General features: G+C 39.3%; 1 protein-coding gene across 16 annotated transcripts in view; it reads right to left on the bottom strand.

Annotated features, from left to right (window-relative positions):
• DTNA (dystrobrevin alpha) overlaps positions 1 to 27,149 on the bottom strand; it is a 169,213-nt gene that overhangs the window by 89,405 nt on the left and 52,659 nt on the right. For 9 of the 16 annotated variants that reach the window (XM_031066548.1, XM_031066556.1, XM_031066550.1 and 6 more), the window contains exons 1-2: positions 8,496 to 8,562; positions 2,629 to 2,709 (exon numbers count right to left, since the gene is read on the bottom strand). In XM_031066548.1, coding sequence (XP_030922408.1) covers positions 2,629 to 2,709; positions 8,496 to 8,562 — 148 coding nt within the window. Of the gene's footprint in view, positions 1 to 2,628; positions 2,710 to 8,495; positions 8,581 to 27,149 lie in introns of those variants that run through there. The other 7 variants (XM_031066557.1, XM_031066552.1, XM_031066542.1 and 4 more) reach the window with 2 other exon arrangements.

Here is a 27,149-nt window from a genome sequence, read left to right as displayed (position 1 = left end):
AAGGTTTCAGCAAAAAACTGCACTTGTACTGAGAGAGGAATTCTCAAAGGGAGGCCAGGAGATGAACCTGTGTCTGTGTCTGCATTAAAGGCAGCAGAAACAAACAGTGCACTGTGTGTGATAAGTGTAGCTGCCTGTTAAATGATATCTCATGACTGCCTATGCTAATGGGCACCTCCGGGTAAAAAAGATGGTGCTAATAAAGCCTCTGCTCTGCTTTCCTTGGAACAAACACTTCTGGCACTCAAAGCAACTCTCTGCTTCCATCCTCATATACCTTCAGCCTGTAGCCAAGAGCAGCTCTCAGCCATTTATTAAATTAGCTCTTTAAAAGAGCCCCTCAAATACAGTCTTTCCAAGCAATTTTTCCCTAGTAAGTCTGGGCCAGTGTGCCAGGGCAGGGCAGGAGGGCACAGCTGAAAGAAGACAAGGATGGCTTGAGTGACAGGAGGTGCTATGCACTGGGAGTGGAGCAGAACTGTCTTTTGAGCTTTTTTCTTGTTATATTCTACCCTAAATGCAGCAGCACAGATGCAGCAGAAAGGTTTCTTCCCCATGACCCCTTTTTCTTTTTTGTCTCATTACTGCTGGGTGGTGCATAATGACAGTATCTGTAGGGAGAAAAAAATCCCAAAACAGTAGCTCACATGAGCCAGAGGTCTGATATTAACCATTTCAAGGGCAGTGCTCAGTTAGTGTCTCTCTGTTTAGCAGCTCTTTTTTGGACAGCCATTGCTTGAATACCTGCCAGGTGAATGAATGACTTATTTTCCCATTGATAAGATAAACTCATCTGGGAAAGCAGCAGTCTACTCGAAACAACAAGAAGAAAACTGTACTTGATGGTGAAAAGACACAATCCAGCCTGTTCCAGAGTAGCAGGCACTATTTCTTAAGTTGCACTGAACCTAATACTTAGCATGACATTATAAGTTTCTCCTTTTACTTTTTATTCCTTAAGGAGAGAGTGATACAGCATAAATCTTTAAACAAGATCAGCAAATTACTCCTCCTAGGTTATCAATGGAGACCAGAAGCTAAGTCCCATCCATGAGCTACTTGGCACAAGCTGGCAAACAGCAGGGCATCTGCACTAATTCTCTATGAGGAGAACCAACAGTTCCACAAAAGCAGATCACAGTTCATAAATAAGAGGCACAAAATTAAAATTAACAACCAGTATATTTTCAGCCAGACAGACACTCCCAGCAATGAGGCTACTGTTAGCCCTTAGGTTTTTTTTTCACTTGCTTAGCATGCAGTTGCATACATACTTTGCTAGCACCATCCATTTAACTGGATACTTTTGTCACCTCAGACTACTGTATTCTGTTACCATGAAAATGAAGTGAAAATGTCATCCTCCTAAACATAAGATTTAAAAAAACCCCAACTGAATGCAACATAATAGCATCTTTCAACACATTTGCTCCTGAATGGGAGAAGCCAGCTGCTGGGCAGGTACTAACCCCCCCTGGGTTTTGTGTCTGGCAGATTGCTTATAATGTGATACCAAACCTTCAATTCATACTTCAGCTAAGGACATATTAAAAATATGATAAGTGTGCTACAAAAGTGATTAAACTATCAGCTCCATGGCTAATAACACAGTAAATACTCTCAAAAATATTTTTCACTACAAGTTGGCCTCTCCAGTATGTTTGGACAGCATAAGATAAACATTTCTGTAACACAGACAGATGTAACCCCAAAACTAGGAACTTAACAGGGTGGTAAATTTCTATCTACAGTGAGCATTTTTAAACATACTTACCACTGTGTGCAGCACAAGCATAGACAGGTTGTCATTCTAGTCTGTATGTGAGGACTAAAACCCACTTGTTTTCTCTGTGTTGGTCCTCTCCCTACTGCTACTGCTGACAAGAGTGCCCTTGCTTAGGGTATTTTTTTAAGTTGGTGTGGAAAGGTCCAGTAAAGCACATTTACCCAAATCTGCCCTTCTAAGTATTTGCATACTATTTTGGATGGAGAAGAAAGGATACACTCCATTACAGATTTTATATGTATTTCGCCTTTAAAGCTCACAGCACGTGACTGTGCTAATAGAAAATGCAGCTGAATCTCAGAAGAGAAGTTAAAAAAGGTCACTAATCAAGTGGGAAATTTCCTAATAAAACCTAGAGGGATTAAGACAGATATGCAGAGATTACAAGCAGGTTCAGTCTCTCAGAAGAGCTGCATTTAGCTGGCCTTCTGGAAACAGAGGGGTCTGACCAACATTGCACTTTGCTGCACCCTAAATAGAAGAGGACTAAAGGCAGCATTTTTTCTCACAGAGCTGCTATAAAAGCATTTAATTTGCAGGGCCCTGCTGAAGCTCACAAATGCTATTTCACAGGAACATTGGAGAATGCAGCTAACATACTGATTAATTAAAGTTGTGGCCTATATCCTGCCCCACCCTTCTATGACTGAATCACTGGCATATTTGAGGCAAGTTCCTTACATAAACAGGTTAATATTTGAAGCTTGCCCAGGCACTCTGATGAGTGTCCTTTGCAATGCCACATCACACAGCCCTGGTTTGCCAGCAGTGCAAAGCACAGACTGCAGAGTGCAGTGGAAAGCTTGTAACAATGTAGGTGAAAGAAGTGCTGGCATACTTACAGTTGCATTTCTTCTGAACAAATCGAAGCTTGCATGCTGTTCGGTAGGTGGACAAGCGGATGCGATCCAGATCCTGAGCCCCTAGTGGAAGAGAAGAACGGTGACATTTGGATGGAATGTGACCTGTGCGTCTCTTAGCTAGCAGGGAAGCCAGGGAACAAAGAGGACACACGAGCTGCCTCGGTTTAACAATTTTCAAGGCTCTCCCCTTTTGCAGAGAGAGTAGAGAGGAGTGAGGAGTAACAAGGGGAATGTCAGGAGCTACAGTGTTAAAAGAATTTTAGAAAGGAAGGCAAGGAATAGTCAGCCCACTGTGTCTGTCACTTTGAAGAACAATCTGGTCAAGCTGCAGGCTAAAAGACACACTGGCCAGGCTCCAACAGCAGGGAAAATCTCAGTTGAATTTTAATATTCAGCAAAAAAAGCTCATAACAAATATCTTTAGCTGACATGCCACACCAGGGCAAGGTATTGCCAGCAAACCCAATCAGAAAACACACTGTGCTGTAACATAAAGACTTATGGCAATCTGCAGAACGGGGCAATGGCAAGGGGTGTGAGGCCTTTCTCCACTTTGTGGATGTGTATTCTCTGCAATGGAGACCTCTGAGGGTCAGCTCTGTGCTCCACACAAAGCTTGGCCCTGCCTGCTGCAATGTAAAGATCCAGTAACATTTCCAAAGCAGCTGTCCAAGAGATGGGAACAAACTGAGTGGCAGCTCCCTCACAAACAAGGACAGGACACAGGGGCCAGTATGGGGGCAGAACCTGGCACAGCGTCCAACAAACTCACCAAACAAGGTGCAGTCAGGATGTAAGAGGAGTGGAATACAGCCCTGCTTTTACACAAGCTTCCTAAATGCTTTAAGATTTCTCAGCTGAACTGCAGAACATATGGCCACGTTGGCATCTGTGGCAGAATACTCTGTCTAAGTGGGGGTAAAACAGCTCAAATTTTCTCCCATTTGCATAAATTATCAGTGATGGATGGAGAAGGTGGATCATGCTGCTTCAGGTGTTCAGGAATGCTGAGACCAGCCTGACTCCACAACCCCAAAGCTAAACCTTCTGGGGACATGAAAAACAGTCTTGCCTGACAGAAATCAGCACTGGTGAGGATGTGGCACATAAAGTTCCTGATAAAGGAAGCAACAAGTGATAGTACTGATAACTTATCTGAAGCTGCTGAGCTGGCAAGGGGAGCCTAGAAACATCTGACTGACAGTCAGTCACTTTATACTAGAAAAGCTCAGTTCCATCTTTTAATGGCAGGGACTTCTAACTCTTTCCTTCTGATTACATACGTGGCAATTCCTCCCTTGACTGGGGACACCCCTCAAGGCTATTCCTTCAGACCAAGTGGAAGAGATTTGCCCACAGTGTTGATACAGGTGAGTAACACTGATCTGTACTTAATAATTATTAAGCTATTTTTGAAATAATTTATTTAATAAGTAGTGCCCAATACAATTAGTTATAAATATCTATACTATCTGGTAAAAAATTTTGATTAAAATATTTTAGCTTAATTGTTATCATTATCACCAATTTAAATAAAGATTTATTTTATTCCTATAAATATATTTGGTTTGCTATCCTTAATCCTGCATGATGAAGTCATAGAAAGTATCAATTACATCTATATAATGCTTAAGAAATAAACTCTTGACCAAGTCTGGGACTAGGACTGGATCGAGCTCTACTCAGACTACTCTCTGAGACGGAGTTTCTAGAGTGAGTGGGATCCTTTCTGCACCTTGTGACTCAATTGGAGGGCTTCCTTCCCTGATAAATCTTGCCTGAAGCTTCCATTCTGCCTCTGGCAGCATTGTTCACCACACTTTCTTAAACAAGGTCATCCTTTGCACCCAAATTTTTCAAATGTGCTCTGGCCTATGACACGAAAATGAGAATGATACTCTCTATTCTCCCCAAAGTCTGCTCTTTTCCTGACCAAATTCTCCCACACTGTGTTCCCAAGGCTCCCAGCTACTCCCTTTTGCCAGTTACACCATCTACTCCAAGGAGAAATTACCTTTGACTGCTTAACATCAGGTATGGAAAGTATTTTTTAAGTTTGTTCCATCATATCCGCTATTGTTAAAATTATACAGTTTTTTCTCTTCTCCAGTAGTATCTCATTGACAGCTTTAGGAATATTTCTTTGTAGATGAAAGGGAGGATAAAGCTTGCAACACTAAGCTTTTCTTTTTTAACAGGAAAAATAAGTAAAATTAATGTAACTTTTCCCCTCTTCAGTGAAAGCTATCAATAAACTTCCAGTGCTCCTTTATAAAACTTCAACCTTATAACGAAATTTAAAGAGTGAAAGCAAAGTGAGACTCTGGCTCATTGAGTTTCTGAGGTTGCAGTAATAATCCTAAATAAACAAATTTGTGGGCAATGTTACCTTTTTTTTTTTCTATTTTACTATTTGCACACATAGTGGATGGTATTATTTTGATATTATTTGGGGAATAGGTGTTGCTGATAAGACCCTGGAATAGACAATTTAATTTTGTCATAACTCACATTTTGCCACAGTCAGAGATCTGTTTTGTCAAATAACTTCTGTAGAAAAGTGCCATCACTTACGTGATGGAGAGTCCTGATAAACCAATGGAAAGATGTCCAGGACTGAGCATGGCAAATGAGACAGCAAATTTGTAACTTCCCTACAGGATTGCCAGTGGCCTCTCCTTTCTTCTGCCTCCTGGCAGTGCCTCACTCTGTTTCCTTTGAATATGCTCATGTCAAGCAACACTGTTGTCAGTTTGCAAAAATAACAAAGGGACACACTGCAACTTTGGCTGCTGTTTTCTTGCTGGATAATATGTGCCAACATTGATGCATATTTTGAACTCTTCATCAGTGTGGATATACCTGGGCATGTCAGGTCAGACTAAGGTAAGACTAAGACCTAGTAGCTTCATGTCCAACAGAGCATTTTGAGTTATAATACAAGCTTTAACCACGGGACTCTACAGAAGGTGATAATGATTGTGATATCAATTCACAAATGTTTGTAATTTGGAACTAGAAGGATGCCTCTTCTGAAGGAAAGGAAACAGAAAAGGCTGAACTGGACCTCTCAATATACAGGGGGAATATACAATGGTCGAAATTTAAAGTCAGAATCAAATCCTTCTATTCCTTGTTCAGGACAAACTTCCCACTTAAAAAGGCTTGAAAAGTTGGATTCACTTTTTTCTTTTTTTTTTTCCCCCCTCTTTTCTATCTTGTGTAGCCTGGAACATGACCCACTTTGTGAAATTATTGTGGGGTTTTAATCACAGACTTGCAGATGTAGATCCCAAGAGCCAAAACCACTGGCAAAGGCCTTTATATTATGAATTTTCTTCCTCTGATATTGGCAGGTTGTGGAGTTCACCTATTTCCACAGGCTTATGCCTATCAGAATGTTAAGAAGCTTTACATGGACCACAATATGTAGGGCATCAGGAGCACATGGTTTCTGTTACACATGTTAAAGTGAGGGCTTGCACACAGCTGAATGTGATCCCAGGATGAATTTTGGTTTCAGTGAAGCACACCCTCCACACACAGAGGTATCTGAGGGCTCCCAGAATGCAAAGTTCAGTGTTTTATGAAGATGGCTAAAATACATTTAAGTTTTTCCACTTTTCCACTAAGACTTAATGTTTTCCCCTCATTTTACCTAGTTGGAACATCCAGTTCTCTGTGTACATAGGTAGTAGGTGGAGGAACAGAGGCAGGCAAACAGAAAAGGGAAGTACATGTGAGATAAACCAGACTGAAGTAAGTATGCCAAAATACTAAAATGTGAAAGAAGAAAATAGTAGACTATAACTACTGGTGTGTAATACAGGAAAATAGACCCTCCTCTGCCTCCAGCTGGTTTTCCCAACACCTCCTTAACTCCTGCAAAACAATCCAACATCAAAACAGCTTTCAAAACTGTGGAAACAAACCACAAATTTTCACAGCAAAGTCCTAAATATTTTAGGAGTATTTAAAACTATTTGAAATTAATGGTACCTATGTCACTGACTTGAGCTGATAAAAATTAATGCCCCTCTGATAATGGACAAATACATTTTTTGATTCTGGCCAACGTACAACACCTCCCTCCAAGGTTCCAAGGTGCTGTACACAAGAGACAACTGAATCAAGGAATATCCTGAGTTGGAAGGGATCCACAAGAATCATTGAGTCCAACTCTTGGCTCTGCACAGGATACTCCCAAAATCATCCCATGTGCCTGACAGTATTGTCCAAATGCTTTTTGAGCTCTGTCAGGCTTGGTGCTGTGACCACTTCCCTGGGGAGCCTGTTCCAGTGCCCAAACACCCTCTTGGGCGAAGAATCCCTTTCTAATACCCAACCTAGACCTCTCATGACACAGCTTCATTCCATTTCCTCAGGTCCTGTCACTGGGCACCAGAGAGAAAAGATCAGTGAGAAACATTCATGAGTTACAAGAGGAAGCATTGTGTGATACTAAAACAATTACAGGGCACAACAGAGTAGTGGATGCTGCAGAATGGGCCAAACCAGTTCTTGGTAGGCCATGTGAGTGGGAAGTCTTTAATTTGGAGAACTCAGATGTAGGGCTCACACACACTGAATTCACCAGCACACACCTGGCCTTTCATTATGCACAACAACTCCAGTCCCAGTAATGCCCATCTTAGTCTGCCACCAACAATCAGGGAGATGCTCTGTCCTAGTTTACTATGAGCCAGGGGACAAACAACAGGAAGCTTAGTAATTACACACAAAACGCAGGTAAATCTAGTAACAGAGTGACAGTCTCAAACTTCACACGTAACAGAACTTCCTGGAGAAACAGTGGATTGGTTGTAAGAGAAATTAGAGATGACTGTCTTCTAGAAGTGCAGGAACATTGTTGGTATGGTACATCCCTGACACACGATTGTGCAGGGAGAACACAACTTCATCAGGAACTACAAAAAATGACACTGAAGTGGGATATGAAGTACATGAGTCCCTGTACTGTGTCTGGCTGAGATGCAGTTAACTTTCTTTAGAGCAGCCTGCGTGGTGCTGTGTTTCAGATCTGTGGCTAAAATGTGTTGATAACACACCGCTGTTTCAGCTGTTGCTGAAGCGTGCTTGCACAGCACTCAGGCTTTTCTGTTTCCTACTCTGTCCCCTCCCAGGGCTGTCTGGGGATGGGCAAGAGGCTGGGAGGAGACACAGCAAGGAGAGATGCCCCACTTGGCCAAAAGGTTAGTCCACATCATATAGTGTCATGCTCAGCTATAAAACTGGGGTAGGGAAGGAAGGGGGTGGGGAGTTTTGTCTTCCAAAGCAGACAGTGTTCCACGAGTAGCTGGGCATCAGTCTGCTTTTGGGAAGTGGGGAATAGTCACCTTTGCATCACTGGCTCTTGGTTTCTCTTGTAATTTTTTCCCTCTCTTTCTGTCACCTAATCAAGTCTTTATCTCAAGCAATGAGTTTGCTTGCTTTTGCTCTCCCTATATTTTCTCCCATTCTGCTGGGGGCTGGTTACTGATTAAGCAAGTATGTGGGAGTTTGGCAGCTGCCTGGGGTCAACCCATACAGATACCTCCAAAAAAAGATGTAGCTTTTGGAGACCTTTATCCCTCTTCATTGCAACCTGTGCACTCCATCATCTTGTCCTAAGAAAACTACGGATTAAAATAATTCAATAAAAAAACTGATGTAGAAAACCCCTCTTTCCTGCTTTGGTCAAATCAGCCCATTTTTGTGCAGTTTTGATCTTATGATATTCATTTGTGCAAGGGAGATTTGAGGTGGAAAGCTTGCATAAATTTTACTGACATTGCATAGCAACTGGCTTGGTCTATCACAGCAAAACATTTCCAGGAAGTACTTACGCATTTCTGCAAACAGCTGCCTTCTTTCTGCCATGGTATTTCCTCTTTTCCCACAATCTTCAATCATTCTGGAAGACAAAATCATGTAAAAACATTAAGCATTATTCCCAGACTCAACATACGTATAAGCATCCAAAATTGCTCCTGAAGAACCTTGGAGGTTGACTGGTGCTCCACGTGTATCCGATGCCTTTTGCCAGCCTCTCTGTGGTGTGCTTTGTGGAGAACCTGGTCCCCAAACTGTCCTCCATTCTCTGGACTCTGCTTTCAAGCATTTGTTCCCCCTCCCGCCCCTCTCTCCCAAAGGCAGTGTTCAGTTTTTCTGCTTGATGTAACTAACTGGCTTACATAACACAAGCTCTGAAATTCATTTTAGGTTTTCTTAAATAAGGAATCCTCAGTTTAAATTATGTAAGAGAGAAGAAATCATAAAAGATTCGGATATTATTTTATAGTCTCTAAAACTATGTTCTAGCCAATTCTATGTGGAGGAGACAAAAAAAAACCCCAACAAACAACAGCAATTAAATCTCTACTCCATAACATAATACATGTTATTTACCCAAGCAAGCATTCTCCCAATATTCATTCAAATTCAGGGCAGTGTATCTCTGGTTAAATGAGTTTCACAAAAAGGCTCAGAAGTAAGAATATATTTTCCTTCTGTTTTCAGATGAAAAAAATCTTTCTACTATTTTGAAGAGCACTACTGCTGGATAGAGCAGAGAGAAAAGTGACAGCTTCTCTCACAGCCAGCATTCAAACCATAAAAGACCAAAGCTTTCAGAGTGAAGATAAACATCTTTAGCAGCACTCAAAAAATTAAAACTAGTGTCAGCATCACCACTTCCTATGGGTAATTACCCTGTCGAACCAATATCCTTTCCTGCCTGCCAAGTCTGGTTAGAACTTCTGACCTGCATTTTAATCTCCATCCTTATGTCAACTAGACTGTGTAAAATAACATCACACTACACAGGAGATGTTCTATACAAGCCTGCAATCAAAAATACTGCACTGTATCCCATAGCAAACCTCCAGATGTATACAACAGGAAGGATAAAAGTACTGGATGCTGAAGTCTACCATCACCAAAGAACTCAAGACAGAAAACCAGTTTCCTTCTATTTCACAAAGACAGGAAGGCAATCACATAGGAGGTGTTTTGTTGTGATTTTTTTTTTCTCTTTCAAACTGCACAGTTCAAATGAAATGGTGGTACATTATAACTGCCTTTTCCAAGCAGCCTATTCAATTCTCAGAGTACTGATAAAGACTGCTGAAGTGCTATCTATGGTGGATGTTTTGTGATGTGAGCAGCAGTCCCACTAGGAAGGGGACAAAGGGTATGGATGCAGCCTCTTTGCAGGGATATTCAAGTTCACCTCATATTCAAGTAGGCTCCCATTTGTCCACGAGTGATAGGGATGTGTGTAGCATGGCATGAAGTCTGAGCTAATGTATCCTCCCTTTCTGCAGAGATAACAGCTCTCAGGATAGTGATTCACAGGAGTGGTCACTCAGCCTTTGATCTGAGGTAGCTGGTGTCTTGGAGGTGTCAGGGAAGACTCAAACCTCCCTGCAAAATGAGATTCCTCAAGATATGCCAGGCCCAACTAGCATCTTAATTAGACAGCAAGAAGTAATGCCTTTTTTACATGAATCAGCCTCAAATCTCTTCCCATAAAAAAATTAAAAGCAATATAATTCCACTATCCATGGCCTGAGCTCCCCACTCCTTTCTGTTTCTAATGAAACTCATGGTAGGAGACAAATTTGCCATGGAAAATGCCCAGATCTCATAGGACAGGTGAGTTAATAAAGCCCTTTGAAAAGATAGTATCTTTTACTAGGCAGGGCAGTTGAGTGAATACTTCAGAGCAAACACAATTTTTGATTAATATTTATTGCTTGTAGAGTTGGTTATAGGCCACCATAAATTTCTCTGACTTCTCCTATATTCAGCATCATTCCACAATGTGCAACTTGCTTTCAGACCACATATTACCTGTGTTGACTGAGATTGGGACAATCTGATTTTGGCACAAGGATGACATCATCTTCCACTTCTTGACACAACTGACACTTAAATCTTACAGATGTTTCTCCAGTTAATAATTTTATGTTTTCATTCCACCAATGTTCTCTAACATTTGTGAAGTAATTACTGCTCTCAGAGTGATTGCTACAAATTTTATCGAAAACATAAGGAGCGCAACTTTATTCTCACTTGCCTCATATTGACACCTGGACAAAAATATTCCTTAGCTATTGCTTTTAAATATCTTGCAGAGCATGGAATGTGGCTCACCTGTGACCTTATTCACCATGTGGAAGAATTTTCCCAGTCAAAATTTAGTAACAAAAAATATTTTTCAAATCATGCAAATTGTACAGCATGTTTTCCACTTCCATCAGAAAGCATGTTGTAAAAGTGTCTCTTTAGTGGGGGGGAAAATAATAATTCTTTAACTGTTTTTCTGTTTTCTGCAATTCATCCTCCCTTTACTTTTACTGCTTATATCTCCTCATATAAAAACATTCCCTGGACCTGATCATCATTTTTCAGAATGTCCCATTATCTTCTGAAATTGAATCACCCTTTTCACTGCTGGGGCTTATGGGGATTACCAGGCCTGACAAATAACTTTATATTTATAAACACAGAACTCAGGCTTCTTCAGAGAAGGAAGGAACTTCAGATTTATGTTTTTAGGACTCTTGCACTAGATATTTTGCAGATTTTAAAATAGCCTTCACCCAAATGACAATCCTAAAATTCTCTGTAAGGGTATATGCCATTAAGCTAATGAGAACATTAGTGGTGGCAGCATTTTCAGACAGATACATTCTATCCCTCTTTCCTGTCTTTTCCTGATAGAAAAAAGTGATAGATGATGCTCATCTACCAGAGTATTGGTACTTCTGAGTCACTATTGACAGGAATTCACTCAGCTGCATCTTCCAAGCTTTTCACATGCATTTTAACTCCAGAACGTGCCACAGCCCAAGCTCAACTAATGTCATTGTCAAGGTGCTGGGCATCTCCTTGCTCAGCCTTGCTCCCTGTGACCCAGCTCACAGGTACACAGCTCTACTCTTCAACTCAGATTACAGACTCCTGCTTTGAGCCCATCATGTGTCCACCTCAGTCCCTGGGGCTGGCCCTGAGCTAATTAACTGCAGTTGTGGTCCAGTATTTCTCAGTTTCCTCACAGCACAAGTCACATCACAGAAGAAAAAAGTACAATTTGTTCTTCACAGGAGAAAAGCAAATCACAAAGCAAATGTGCTTTGAAAAACAGAATACATTTCCAGAGACATAATTTTGAAAAATATTAATTAATGTATACATTTCTTATGGTAGGGATTAGATTATATTTGTGTTCTATAGATTCCTTTCACAATCTTTTTCCCTTCACTTTTCTTCCCAGGAAATACCTCCTCTACTGCAGGTAAGAACACCTATTGTGCATCTAATTAAAATTCTAGTCACAAGCTAATTAGTACAGTACCAATTAGAGTGGGATTAAGGCTTCAATATATTAGACATTCCAAAGCAGAAATCTTTGCAAGTGTGAGGTTTCCAGACTCTGAAAAAGATACTGTGAATGTTTCACTTTTACCCAAGTTCCAAGCTGAAAACTTTTATGACATTAGTAGTGTTAGAAAGAAAATAATAAATAAACAAATAATATAGTTTGATTGGAACTATTTTGACTACAATTTCATATTCATGCTTATCATGTATCAGAAGCATAATTGGTCTATTTTTTAATATACTTTTCTGGTTTATAAAATGTGGGTGGGAATATAATGTAATATGCATAACATGAGAACTAAATGCCTCATTTATCTTTCCTGTTGTGCTGCTTGGATTATGAGCACTGCAATAATCTTTCTCACAAATAAGTGTTTTTCTTGTTTCAGTATTCATAGGGTAAATAATATCTTTTATTAAGCCCTACTATATGTCATTCTTTTCATAAATAGTATATTTCCATTACATTCCATTTCTTGAGCTATGTCTGTGCCTGATAAAAAGAATGCATGCTACATTTAAATCATTAGCTCCAAAAAAACCTATCCATCCTGGTTTAGGCCGGAATACAGTTAATTTTATTCCTGGTACAGTGCTGTGTTTTGAATTTAATATGGGAATAATGTTGATAACACACTGTTGCTTTAGCTGTTGCTAAGTAGTGCTTACCCCAAGTCAAGGACTGCTCAGATTCCCAGGCTCTGCCAGTGAGCAGGTGCACAAATGATTGGAAGGGAGCATGGCCAGGACAGCTGACCCAAAGTGGCCCAAGAGATATGCCACACCTCAGAGCATCCTGCCCACTACATAAACTGAAGACAATTGGCCAGGAGGTGTCAACTGGTGCTTGGAGATGGGCTGGGCTTTGGTCAGTGGGTGGTGATCCACTGTAGTGGGTACCACTTACCTTGGGCTGTATCTCTCTGTTTCATTATTATTACCTCTCTCTGAGTCACTACTACTAGTACTAGTACTAGTACTAGTACTACTACTAGTACTACTACTACTACTATTCTTATTATTCTTATTATATTTTGCTTTGTTTCAATTATTGTTTGTATCTCCGTCCATGAGTTTAACTTTTTTCCCCCTGTTTCTACCTACCACTGGGGCGGTGGGGCTGGTACTGGAATAAGCGAGCAGTTGCATGTGATTTACTTTACAGAGGGGGTTAAACCACCACATCATCAAAAGAAACAGTTGCCTATATGCCCAGAGAAGGCACTCCCCTCTGGAAAGCCCCACACATGTCCCAGGAGACCCAAAAATTCCTGACCTGACACGTGCAGATGCAGTTTGATGGGTCTGAGAAGAGCCACCCCACTAGCACTGCCACTAATCCCCATCCAGTTTGTCTGTGACAGATGAAGTGCCCCAGGGAGGCAGGACACATGCCAGTGAGGAAAACTGCCCACTGAAATTGATTAATTCTGGCATGAAAAATTTATCAAGTCCCATGTGATGGTTGTGATGCAGCGGGCATTTGGAAAAAGAGGCTGCGAATCCCGACCAGTGACACTTGGTGACAGTCTCTCAGGCTGGACAAAAGCTGCTGTTCTGCCCAAGTAGGCACATAGGAAACAGAAACACCTCTCTCTGCCTCAGTCCTGTCCAGCTGAGGGTGCTGGGGCTCTGAAACTCTTGGAAGCATTTTGGGACCCAACTAGCTGGAAGTTTTGCACCACAAGACTGGTAAACCCAACAGTGAGTATCTCAAAACCACTTTGGGAAAGAGCAGCCCCGTTTGGTAGAAAATATCAACCAGGATCAAGCATCCTTTATCTGAGTAGTCTGTATTTCCCTAGTGAGGAAATCTCAAGCTCCTGATACAGAAGCTATTTTTTCTTCCATGAAATGATGGAAGCTTTGAGATCTCTGGGAATTAGAAGAATTGGGATGCAGAGAAATGTTCTGGTTTCTCAGTGGCTATTTTTTATGTTGTTGACAAATCTATTTTCTATGGAGCTGGTCAATATTTAAACCCAGCTTTGACCAGACAGCAGTAGCATTTTTCAGCAGCACAGGTTTCTTGTCTGCCATTGCTTGGGACAGTTTTATCAAAATGTCCTTCATACATAACAAACTGCTGTTTCTTTTCAGGATTAACCAGCATCAGAAATTTTGATTTATGAAAATGAAAGAGCCTGCTAGAGTCTATCTAACTGTGACTTTATGAGAAACTTAAAGCTGTAGTCAACATGCAGGATTCTGTTCATGCAGGATTCGTGGCAATGCGAGAGAGCTTTTCCACTGATATTTTATTTTCTGCTATTTTCTCCAAATTCAGCTGTGTTAGGCAGATCCTGCTCTGCTAACTAGAACAGTTATGGCTGCTTATTTCAAAATGAACTTGGACTGGAGAACAGTGAGTTAAAAGGGACAGTAAGTGCTGGCTAAAACCATATTTCTGATGTCACCAACCTCACCAATCCTTGTAGTTAATAATAAAAATCCTGAAGGGCCATTTCAGAACCCTCTTCCCCTTAATGGATTTATTGGTGCCTTATGAATGTCTTGTTCCACATGTTCTAATGAACCAAGTCCCTAATAGGCCTCTCTCAGCTTTACATTCCAGGGCTAATCTTTGGCACTGTAATAAAACTGGTCAATGCTCTTTCCTGAGGCTAGCTATAATTGCATTGCACTCACAAAGTGTGCTTGTATTTTATCTAGATGAGATTTTTACAGTGAAGAAAGAAAACAAAAGCTGTTGCTAAGTTCATCTCCAACATGAGTCTCAGTAAGTCTGACTCTTCTCATTTTCATTGTATTTTTCAATTTTAATACCACCAAAAAAATTGAAATTCAGTCTTGATTTATTCTTTTAGTGAAATGTGTTTTTGTTTTTAAGAAAGAATTTTCCAACATACTTTTCATCAGCTCCCCCTTTTGGGAATTCTGTATCCTTAGTGGGAAACTCAAAAATGCCTAATAAGGCACCCACTGCAACTCATTTCCATAAGGCATAGTCTTCAAGGAAGTTTGAATGCTGTGCAGATCTTATCTCTCAGGTCTAAAAAACAAGTGTGAAGGGATTAATAAATTTTAAAAAAAGGCATAATTTTGAGACAGAAAATGTGAGAGTCAAAATATTTCATATTTAATACTGTATGGAATCATCAATTTACTACAGGATGCCATGACAAAGGAAACATCAGTTGTTTTCCACGTGCACTAGGTTTAAGAATTCAAAATCTTCCTAACTAGGCCTAAATATATATCAAAATCCTTATTTTTCATCCATCCTTTTATAGGTACTTGTACAGTATAATTTCCAGCTTTTCTCTGCAACATGAAGAAGAACTTCTCTTAAAGAATCTTGCTACTCCAGACATGAAAGACATTTAAGAAAATGACTACTTGACACTTAAAATATACATGGGAAACTTTAAAAAGCTGTCTTACAGGCATTGCATAAAGAATTTTTCATAGCCATGCTCTTTTTGAGTCATGCTTCCTGATACTATAAGAAACTACTTTATTGGATGAAATATGGAAGGAAAACTAATGCCCAGTGCTTCAAATAAGTTTCGTCTTTTAAGAGCATAAGATTATCCAATAAAATAATTTTGGTCAACTCCAAAAATCTTTTCTCCAGGGCTTCACTACCATCACTTCTGATAAACATTAGAGGTTGATTCCAGCTAACTGCTACAGATTTAAATGTATAATTTCAAAGTTCTATTCAAATGGGATTAAAAAGTTGTATTTAATCTAAATTTTATTAAATATTTTAAAACAATAAAGAAGATGCCAATTTCCTTTATATATGGCCTTTTAGAGCCTTAGTTCAACTAAGGGGTAGCTAGAAATAACCTCCACTAATGATAATTTAATTTTTGTTATACTCAAAACATATTCCAGGAGAAGAAGAAGCCCCCAAAACTCAGACACAAAAGCTGATGATATACAATACCAAATCCAATTTGTCTGATGTGTAAATATTTTTATGGAGTTTTCCCAGGAACTCATTTTGGACCTCTGTTTCACTGGTATTGTAGCTTTTCCTTCAAAATATGATTATTTAAATATATTTTTCTAAAAGCCAAGATGAATAAAGAACTGATGACCTTTGAACACTCAAATATGTAGTTCTACTCCTTTTACTTAGTTAGAGAAGGCATAATTCATAGACAAAACTGTAATGAAACTCAAGGGATAAAAAACTATAAGGACTTTATCACAGGAAGCATTTAATTGATAATCTGGTACTTTGGTAGTCTGGTCCTCTTTCTTTTTTATTTGCCATGGTAGAGGCAAAAAAGAAGTTGCAGGATATCAAATATAATTAAAATCCTACTTAGTCAAAGGGATCTTTCAGTTCTTCCTGTGCTGCCATAATTAAACCCAAATTCATTTGAGAGTAAGCTGTCAGTGATACAATTGTGTTAGGAAGCATTTCTTGGCTTCTGCCAATTTTAATAATACAAGCTGTCAGTTTTTGTAAATACAGATTTGATGATTATTTGCTGTAGGACAGTAGGTACTTTCATGTCCTCAGAATTACAAAACCAACTAAATAAACCAAATGGTAGCTGCAGGAGAAAATGCATTCCTAGGAAGCTGAAATTATTGAGATCCTTTGCTTGTACTGGGAAAACTTCACTAAAATTAAGTACTGTAAGTAGACAAAGAAATTACTTAATAGAACAGGTACTGACTTTTGTAACCTTACCTGATGAAAAGTTTTGGCACCCAAACAATTAATGCAATAGCACTGATCCAGAGGAGTTGAAAAAAATCTTATCAGCTAGGATGTTTTCCATTATACAACTGACAACCAAGAAGTATTTAAGCTTTTTTTATCTTTATGCCTGAAACAGATACCTTTGGGGTTTTTTCACTTTTCACTTTTTGGAAATGTTACAACAAATAGATTTATAGAAAAGAAAGTCTGAACTATATCTAAACAACAGAGCTAGAAAAAAGAAACTTAAAAACAATCCCATGGAATTTCAAGTCTCTCCAGATCTATTTGCCAGAAAGGTAGAAAATAAATTACAAATGAAAGAATGATGAGGCACTGAGGAAATTGTTCACATATACTCTTTCACAGTGGTAGCTGTTAAATTGTGTTGAAGCTCAGTGAGAGCAGGCACGAGGACAGAAGAATGGTACTAGGATGGGAATTAAGGCATTTAGGAGCATTTTGGGTCAAGTATATACTTTCTGAGACAAAGAAAGCTTTGATTACTGCATCTGTATGAATCTCACACAGAGAGAAATCAGATCCTTAATGCAAGCAGGAGCAGCCTCCAGGTTGATCTAATTAATATCTGAAGAAGGCCTTTTTAGCAATTAGCTGCTTTAAGGGCATAAAGAAATGTAAGATTTTATCTTTTTTACCTGGCCATATCCCTTCTGTGAGTGGCCCTTGGGTAACAGGAATACAACTTGATTGTTTTGGTGGCTGCATTCAAATGATGATGGTTTGAAAGCAGATGTCAACTTAACTTTAATTCTGTTTTCAAGTACCAGATCTCATTGGAAGTCACACCTCTATATCTCTAATTTTGTGGTGGAAAAAGAAATTTCACATGCATTTTTCAAATTATTTCACTAGGCAGCCTTAGTTATAATAAAGTTCAATCCTCAAGATACTCAGTTAAGATACTAACTCTCCTGAAGTCCTAATGGCTGAAATCAGGCTCTGTACATTCTTGTCCCATAACTGCCTGCCTGCATACCCATCAACAACCACACAAGCAATACAGCATACAGTCATTATACACCACAGGAACGGAACTCCTAGGATGGCAGTACCATGTGGTAACAGAAGAATCAGCAATAAAACCAGCAATGGGATGTCTACATTTGTATAAAACTTAAGTGACAAGAAATTACAGGTCAATACAAGAATTTCTGAGTCTTCTAATGATGAACACATAGAAAAGCCAAGATGGGCTCCTGTTCAACAAAAGCTTTCTTTAACCTGCCCTTGTCCTGCAAAACCTTTACATACACACTGAACCCAAAGCATATGCTTGAATTCCATTGTAATTACCATACTTAGCCAAAGAGGAATGGGCTGCTGAACTGGGCTCAGAAATTTTCTATTTAGTTCTTAATAAATGTCTAAGAAAAAAGGGCAGCCTAAAAGCAGTAGGTTACATAAAAGAGAATGTACTTGGAAATGGCACTTCAAGGAGGAGTCAGTATCTCCCAATAAAGATAACCTTTAATCACATAACAGAGAGCACAGCTCCTCTGCATGTGATGTGGAAGTTTACAGAATACTGACGTCACTTTGAAAGCACAAGGAATTAAAGAATTAAAGAGAAGAGTGTTAGGAAACAGAAGAATCTTTAACCCCTTCATCCTTCTATTCATTAATTGGATGTAGGTTGAGATGCTATTCATGACACTCTTATAAATTATGAAGAGAAATACACTTTATGGCAGTTCCTACATCACTGGCTATTCCTAAAGTATTCCACAACAAAAGTTAGCACAAGCTTTTCTTTTCCAAAACTGTCTTTGATGCAAATGTATTCTGTCTTTGCCTCCCAGCAAATTTAAGCCTCCCTTCGCTGGAGTACTCTCACACAGTATTACCATAACACTGTTTCACATTACTCTAGATAATTTATTTCAATGATTAAAAAGGTGCAGCTATTAACTGGGAGCAGAAATTTTTGCAAAACTATCCTTTTAATAAATAGAAAGGCATCTTATGTCCTCACTAGAACATCAATGTGTTAGACATAAGGCTGTGGAAGGCTGTAATAACTTAAAACAATTGAAGAAAAAAACCCACCCTTATTTCAACAGGTAAAGGACAACAGGAAATGAAAGCAAATGCAAACAAAAAAAAAAAGGACAGCTTGATATGCACTATCAGCTAGTTCATTTTCTCAAATAAAAAACCTAATATAACAAATTACTTTTAACCTAATTAAAATCTGACATTATTTTATTAGGCAATATCATTATTACAATAGCATACAGAAGAAAATTAAATACAATATAATTATGTAGCAAATAGTCTCATATATTAAGCCAGAACAGAAAGCTAATGCTTGAAATATTGAATTCAAAGATAATGGCTTGTAAATGGACACAACAGAAACAGGCTGCTACACGTGATTCACTCTTCTGTGTCTCTCCTCTCAGATAATGCACATTACTTCTAACACTGGTTGGATCCTGCTAAACTCGAGTTAGTGTTGTATATGCTTGAGGAAGAACATTTTTAATAAAACAGTATTTATTATATTGCAAAAAAAAATTAGATTATAAAAATTCCTCCAATGCCACACAAATATTTCAGCTACTAGAAGCGGGCTTGTAAGCAGAGTCTCATCTGGAGAAATTTCAGTGCCATGAATGTACCTCTCCCATGGCAAGAAGGGAATGCGAAGAAAGCCAAGGGGAGCACATGAAAGCCCAGAAGAAGCACATCTAAGCAGGCTGGCACTTATGGCCACAAAGATTCCTGATGTGCTTTGAAATCCCCAAATGGTTGTTTATAAAGATTTTTCCTTGTGTAAAATGAAGTAGATCACTTCTTAGAAACACTCCTCGAAGAGTAGTCAAGGCAGAATACACACTCCTACACAAGCACTGCTCTACAATGCACACAATGCATCAACTTTTGTGGAAAGATGACATTTGTATCATTAACAACAGGAAATAAGAGGTGCCAAAACAGAAAAGACATTGTCACACAGCACTTTATGTCTGTATGTCATGCTCCCTCAAAGACTAAATGTCCTCAAAATAATTTTTCAACACCTCCTTCCTTTGAAAAGATCTCATTTTCCTTCTAATACAACACAGCAGTTCTAGGAGAACCACCTCAAAAACCACTCCAGGGAGAAACTCAACCACTGAAGCGTGAGCTGTAAAGGTGCCACTCCCAAGACCCACCACACTAAAGAGCTATTTCACAAAGACCAGTCACCAAAACTCAACAGTCATCACCTATGAGAAAGCCTCACAGCTGGAAGGAGAAGAGGAAGGGGTGGTCAATGTGAAAGCACAGAGACATCCTACAGAAAGGCAAGGGGCACTAAGCCCTCCAGCAGCTTGCAAGACATAATATATACTTGGAGCAAGAGTAGCAATGCAAACTGTTACAAGCCAATTTTAATGGGAAATGCATTGGTTCTGAGCAGACGCCACCAGCCTACTCCAGAAAGCAGCAGAAACTGGCTCTAAGGAGAAATCTGTGTGAGTTAAAAGTGCCACACCACTGTCTGGACAAAACCATGTCCAATTTGACCCTGTTGGTAAGTAGAGACAATCCTCAAACTGGTCCAGAGGCATCTAAATTGAAGGTGTTTGAGCTGGTAATAAGCAGATTTGAGCTAAGCTGGTTAATGATATTTGCAAACAAGAATAAGTACGTTTGCACCTCAGGTGTCATTTGCTTAATTCTGAGAGCATGTCTAATATTCTTCTGGGTATTCTGGCAAGAAAGCAACAGTGTATTTTTGGCCTGCCTTATCAAATGCATCACATCAGAGTAGGAAGCAAGAGACCTCCTCCTCCTCCTGTTTGGCTCTGGTTCAACTACACTCAACTATTACATTCTAGTTTAGGCACCAAGTTGTCTGGAAGCCATTGACAGAGTGCAAGGAGAGAGGCAGAGAGATAGGAAAACACTCCAATGACTGAGAGCGGAGAGTCTGATTTCTGGGAAGAGAGTAACATCAAATCTATACAGTTTTGTTAAATGCTGATGAGCTGGGAATAAAAATGCTATCTGCTGTTCATGTTGGGGAGAGAATTATAAGGTGTGATATACAAGGTTTAATTAGGAATAACAGGAATAATATTTAAACACAGAAAATGTCTCATCTCAACAGGGGAACTCAGAAGTGAAAGATGCATGAGGCTGTAGATAGTCTCTCAAGAGATACAGTGAATGCCCTACAGTCTGTGGCTTTTAAAACTATCCCAGTAAATCTTTTGAAACATATATTGCATGCCCAATGATATTTTCAACGAGGTGAAATGGAGACTCCAGACATATTTCTGGATGAGAGTCTCAGTGGTATAAAAAAACACGTAGTAGAGTTTTATCAGCAGAGGCTCATCTTGCATTCCTCACTTGTGGATATGTTTTTTCCTCCTACATATTTCATAATTTAGTTTCTTAAACATAGAATATTCAAAATAGACTATTTCAGCAGCCACATCCCCAACTGCTCTTTCTGCCTTCATTATTACCTTTGTTTTGTCCCTTGTTTCCCAAACCATCCCTCTGCCCCTACTGACTTGTGATGTTTCAGAGTTGCTCTGTGTTAGATCACAGGGTTGTGATGTCTAGCAGCAGAGTGCTCAGTGTCAGCTTACCCATTTTGCTTCTTGCCTTAGTCCTGTGAGTGTTAAACAGAGAACAAAGGAAGGGAGCAAACCATCCAGCTGGATTTTGGGCACTGGGCTCAGACCTCCTGTGTGTTAAAGAGATGCCAAAGGCTGACACATGAAAAATACAGAAGAATTGGCAAACTCCCCTATGACCAGTGACTGAGATGACAGTAACACCCTATAAAACAGTGAAATGCATTGAAGACACAAGCTGACTTCCTAAGAGCAGTGTTAGAGCTCTTAGGAAGCTGCTCCTCCCTCAGAAAAGGGGGCTGGAGAAGCCTTTTGGCACAAATCCCTCCTCAGGTGTTCTTCACCTGCTATTAGAAGAAGTGCTGCTGGGCAATATTTTTGGACTAAATTAGCTGCTACTTAACTGATGCAAGGAAGGCTGACAACGGGCCTGGAAATCACTTTTCAAGCATTATCTGAAAAATCACTTTTCAGCTCAAAAATTTCCATTTCCAAACCCCAGAGAGACAAAAGATCATTCTGTCTTCTCAATCCATTGCTTATTGACTCAGGTTATCAGTTATCTCAACTGATTTCAGCTCTTCTAATACCTGCATTTCACTACAGATGCCCAGAGGCAAAGGGTACTTAGGAATCAGAGGTGTGAATTCATTTCCAGAGGCACTGAAACAGATTTAACAAAATCCATTGGGTAAATATTTAGCTGCAGGCTTGGTTTTAAGCAATCCTGTGAAATTGTGTTTTACAACACAAATGAATGGAAAAGGGGACTCTAAGGAGTCAGAGAGGCAGATTATTCCCAGTTGCTTACAATTTTTTTTATTAACTGTTTTGCCACTCAATCCTACTTTCAGAGCAGCTAGAGAGCACAAACACCTTTGCTGCAGAGTGTTGAAATATTTGGCAAAGGCCCTTTGGTAGAGTCCCTTGCATACATGTCTTTATTCTGCACTTGAAGAGAACAACTGAAAGGATTTCCAATGGCAATCTCCAGCACCAGGAGGTTTGTTTATATCAGGTGCCAGTCATCCCTCACTATTATCCTCACTATTTAAGGCTGTACCCTCTAATGCACAGCATCACAGAGATTTGGGAGGGACAGAAAAGCATTACAGGGTAGCACTTCTGAAGGTAGTATTTGTAGTCAGTCAGTTTCTGATAGAGTCAGTCAGCCTGCAAAGGTTTTAGCATAGCAGTCATGTAGCTTATAAATAACCTGGCAGCATTAATAAGGTCAAAATAATGAGGGGGAAAAGAAACAGGATCCCTTCACACTTTAGTTTCATCTAAGATTTTGCTTTTTTGACAATCATCTTAGGTGTGTAAGAGACACACTCAAGGTTGAAACACAAACAACTAAAATTCATCAGATAATTTCAGAGTGTTCTGTTGAAATTGTCTGACTGAAATAGCATTGCTGTCTTGAGGGGAATATTGGAAAACATCAAAAAGCTTGCAAGTTTTTAAGACTATATATTTGTAAAACTGTAAAAATACATACACATAAAAAAATTATAAACTAATTATTTTAAAAAGAAAGAGTTGGAGAATCAACATTTTTAAGACCCTGAAAGTTGCTGAATCTGTCAGCAACAGTTTGTGACATCAAGCTGAATTCTTGAACACTGCCAAAAACTCAGATACTGAAACAGTTTAGGTGAGCTACTCTGAAGAGGAAAAATATTGAGCACCAAATCCAATGCTTCACATTTGAATGCTTTCTGTTCACCTCTGAAATGCCAACAGAAAAGCCAGGTACAAACATTAAAAAAAAATCTGCACTGCATCCAACTTGGATATTATATTTGCTAAAATCAGAATGACACATCACATTGTCTTAGTCCTGACTGCTCAGTCCTTGACATGGCAAAGGATTAGAAAAACAATGAATAAAAGGAAGTACTCTCTCAAACGTCTAAAGGAAAGATGTTCCTATTCTCCTCATGCACACCAAACAAACAGTGGTCACATCTGCACATGTTGTTACATCAGGATAAAGAAAGTGTTTGTTTTATGTTTGTTTCCCTACTATTACAAACACTCACTGCAAAACAGGTTAACACCTGAATGTTTATGGGATAGAAAACCTGTTAAAATTAAATTTTTAAGCTTCCCACAGGCAACACCTACTCAGAATAATCTTTTCTTCTCTACTTCTATGCATGAAAAAGATTTCTATACACATTTTTGGTCTTCCAGGCAAAATACAGCATCTGGACCATCACTGACATGGTTCAAAGGTATTTTACTTGTTCCTGAAGTCACAAAGCATCAAACACAAACTCCAGTATATGCATCAATTTATGCTGATATTTATGGAGGAAAAGTACAGATTTGGGAAAAAAAGGGACCTTAAGGTATACTTTTCAGCCTTTTTGTAGGGTGACTTTAAAAAAGAAAAATGTATTTTTTTTCCTTGTTTTTTGTCTTTTTTCTTTTTTCCTCTGTAAACAATCCTCTTATATTCCAGGCAGGTAATTGTATGGCAAAGTAAATGTTAGTTCTTTAAAAGAAAGGGTTTAGGTTTCTTCAGAAGCTGAGGCAAAGCTGCCCTAATGATGGAAGAGCAGACACTTAGATCTGCATTTAATGGCTCCTAGCTAGAGTTACCGTGAGTCCTGGAGCAAAATACTGTGGGGTGGATTTCTCTTGTCTGGAACAAACACTGTGAATTTTACTTCGAAAACACGGCATACTGGTACAACCCCTGCTTCTCCCTTGAAGATGTCCACTGTAAAATGCAAAAGTACTTGCTCTACTCCTTGCATGCCCCCAGGTAATCTCCCTCAGCACCAACACCTGGGACAAGGCAGATGTAACACTGCTCCTCTAATTTCTGTCACAGAGACAAAGGGCAAAATTAACATCTCTCCATAGAAACAAACACTTCTAAAAGTCAGAAGCCATTCACTCTGAGTATTGCTATCCCTTAGCTTGCTGTAGACTGACTCCCTCGAGCTGATATCCAACACAGGCTGCTACAGCAATATCCTTTCACAAATGCAACCTGCCCAACACCTTATGGAAAATGTTTTGTAGGGATCTCAAAGTCCCAGTAAACATGTCTAAAATCTCTCCCCTTAACAGTGGGCACTGAAGCCTGTTGAAATCCTCCTGGAGTGTTTGGCTGCAGCCCTGTCAAGTGAAATACCCTCTTGTTTGTGGACAAAAGGCACAGGCTGACGTCTGCAGCCATGCTTGGCCTGCACGGACTGGTGCTTCTGTGCAGCTGGCATGCCAGCCTTCCTACAGGTCATGAACTTTAGAGTGGCTCTTCTCCAGCATGGTACATTCATTTAGAGCAAAAAAAAAGGGGAACAGAAAGGGTGCATATGTCTGCAAGAGAAAAAAATCTTCTCTTAAAATACAGAGTTTAATCTTAGTTCCACTTAAATCAATGAAAAGGCTTGCAATTACTTCAATGACAATGAAGTCATTTTTGCCAGGATTTTACCTGTGTTTAATTTTAGCCATAACATCTTGTGTTTTCAAAAGTAACCTATGATTTAGGATACCTCTATTTCTGGATATATTTTAAGACGTCCATTAGATGTCCACTTTCATAGAAGAAGAGTTTTCATTCTGTCTCAAAAGATCAAGCTGGGCAATGAAAATAAACATCATACTCTGAAAACAAGCTCATCTGTATGTTTGTTTATTTTGTAGTGTTGCAGTGTTAAAATTAGAATGCTGCAAGGTTAAATTGTAATGTGATCAGATTCAAAATCAAGAGGGAGCCAAGACAAAAGAACAGCAACATCAGAAATAACAACCCATAAGAGATGAATGACAGCAATGTGGGAATCAACAATCACTTCTGCTCTTTAGTCACTGTGAAGTTCTCAATGAAAAAGGGGGCATTTGTCAGAAACCACAGGATCTGGTTCATCCTAGAGCGGCAGATGTGAAGCTGTCCCTAATGGAGACTGTATAAACCATTTAATCAGCTCAAAATTTTCTACATCTTTAGCCACTTTAATAACTTTGGATTTAAAATAATATGCTGTTTTTGCAAAGACAAGGAAGTAACCTAATGACCTTGAGGTAATAATTGCAGTCACTGATTCCAGTGGAAGTAATCTATCACCTAGCTGTCCAGAATTTAGACATGAAAAGTGTAACCAGCGAACAGTGAACACAGTTTGCATGGGACACTCCCAGAAGAGAAAGGTTTAAAATATCTCTATCCTATGCAATAAATCAAAGAAGGGAGGGGGAAGTTATTTTAAAATGTGGGCATTACAACTGAAACTCGTCTTCTTGGCCTGCAGGAGTTTTTAGGGACCAGTGATGGCCTGTTCTGCCTTCAGCACATCAGTGGGACCTTTCTGTTTGCATCTGACCAGCCAGTGGAAGGGAAGATGGATTAGCATTTTCCCAGGCAGAATGTACTTAAAGCCCTGGTATTACTTGCCTAGAAGATAAGTTTCAGAAACCAGAATGAGGCTTCAGATATTTACTATCCCCTTCCAATAGGTACAATTGAACAATATAAATGCCCTGGCTTGACAGTTAATTCAAGATCAGAAACATCATTATGAAGACATATTCTTTCATGTGGTACCACTCAATTTAAAATACACTATGTAGAGTATTTTATTTCTGTTAGAAATTACAATTTACACTTTAGGTTTATGGACAAGAGGAGGGCATTTCAGCTAAACAGAAATGTTATACTTTTTTTTTTTTTACAAACTGGTGAGATCATTGCAATGTTGTCCTTACACTATTTACAGCCTTTTATTAACCTGGTCTTGGTCAAAATTCAAAATACAGTTATGTGAACTTAGTAAAGGGAGCAAAAGCACTTTCTGCTCCTTGTCTCACTATTTCAGATTTGTAGCTGTTCTCTACATTGCCAAGTCAAACCCCAAACCAAAGAAAATTTTCTGAACTAATTGCATGGAGTGGACTGCTGGAAAAACTTTTTATATCCTAGGTTTAAGAAAGACAAATGGGAACAGAATGACCTGGCTACATTCTGAATTAGCTTTTGGAAGGATTTCTTTGAACTTCACCCAAAACTTAAGGGCCTGGGATGTTCTGCTATTCAAAATATATTTCTGAACTGCAAGAGCTATTTCTGCACCTACCTGATACATTCTCTGCCTTACAGAAAAAGAACTTCTACAATTTCAGTAGTTTAAAATCACATCTTTTTCTCCATGCAGCTCAGTTAAATGTGCTGAGTCCCTTGTTAACTAAGAGAAAACAGAGAGCAGGTTGGAAAAAAAGCCCTGCAAAGAAAATGCTTCACTGTTAGCCACACACAGTCCACAGGTGTGGAGTTACAATTTCTCCTGCAAGGAAGACCCCCAAGACCTGAAACCTCCCAGAAGCACTGCAAGCCTAAGCTGGTGATACGCCAGCTCATGGGAATTTGCCTCACCGCTTCTCCCAACTGAGTGTGTTTGATGGTTTGATGGCACAAGGTTTCCTGTTGCAGCCACTTCTGTTTGCTTTAAAACCATTAGAATGTCCCTTGTGTCAGAATAATTACACTTAGGCTCTTAAAAACCAAAAACTGACCCAAAATGAATAATTATTTAATTCTGCTTTTAGTCTCTTAAGTTATTTATGTGATTTACAGACTTTTATATTACTGACTCTGAGAAAAAAAACCCCACCCTACTAATGGCTAGCTTAAAACATACTCCTTCTTTAGATTCTAATCATGGTCCAGGGTTACTCCATTTTCCTGCATTTAATACATCACTAATAAATTCACTCTGTAAAGGAGACTCAGCACTGAGGTGCAGCAACAACATGAAAAAGAAGGCATGGCAAGAGCTGGTTTCATAACCTTACACATGGTCCAGCTCTAA

The sequence above is a fragment of the Geospiza fortis genome, unplaced genomic scaffold (genome assembly GCF_000277835.1).
Source record: "Geospiza fortis unplaced genomic scaffold, GeoFor_1.0 scaffold53, whole genome shotgun sequence".
NCBI classification, from domain to species: domain Eukaryota; kingdom Metazoa; phylum Chordata; class Aves; order Passeriformes; family Thraupidae; genus Geospiza; species Geospiza fortis.
This window is presented reverse-complemented; position numbering and strand designations above follow the sequence as displayed.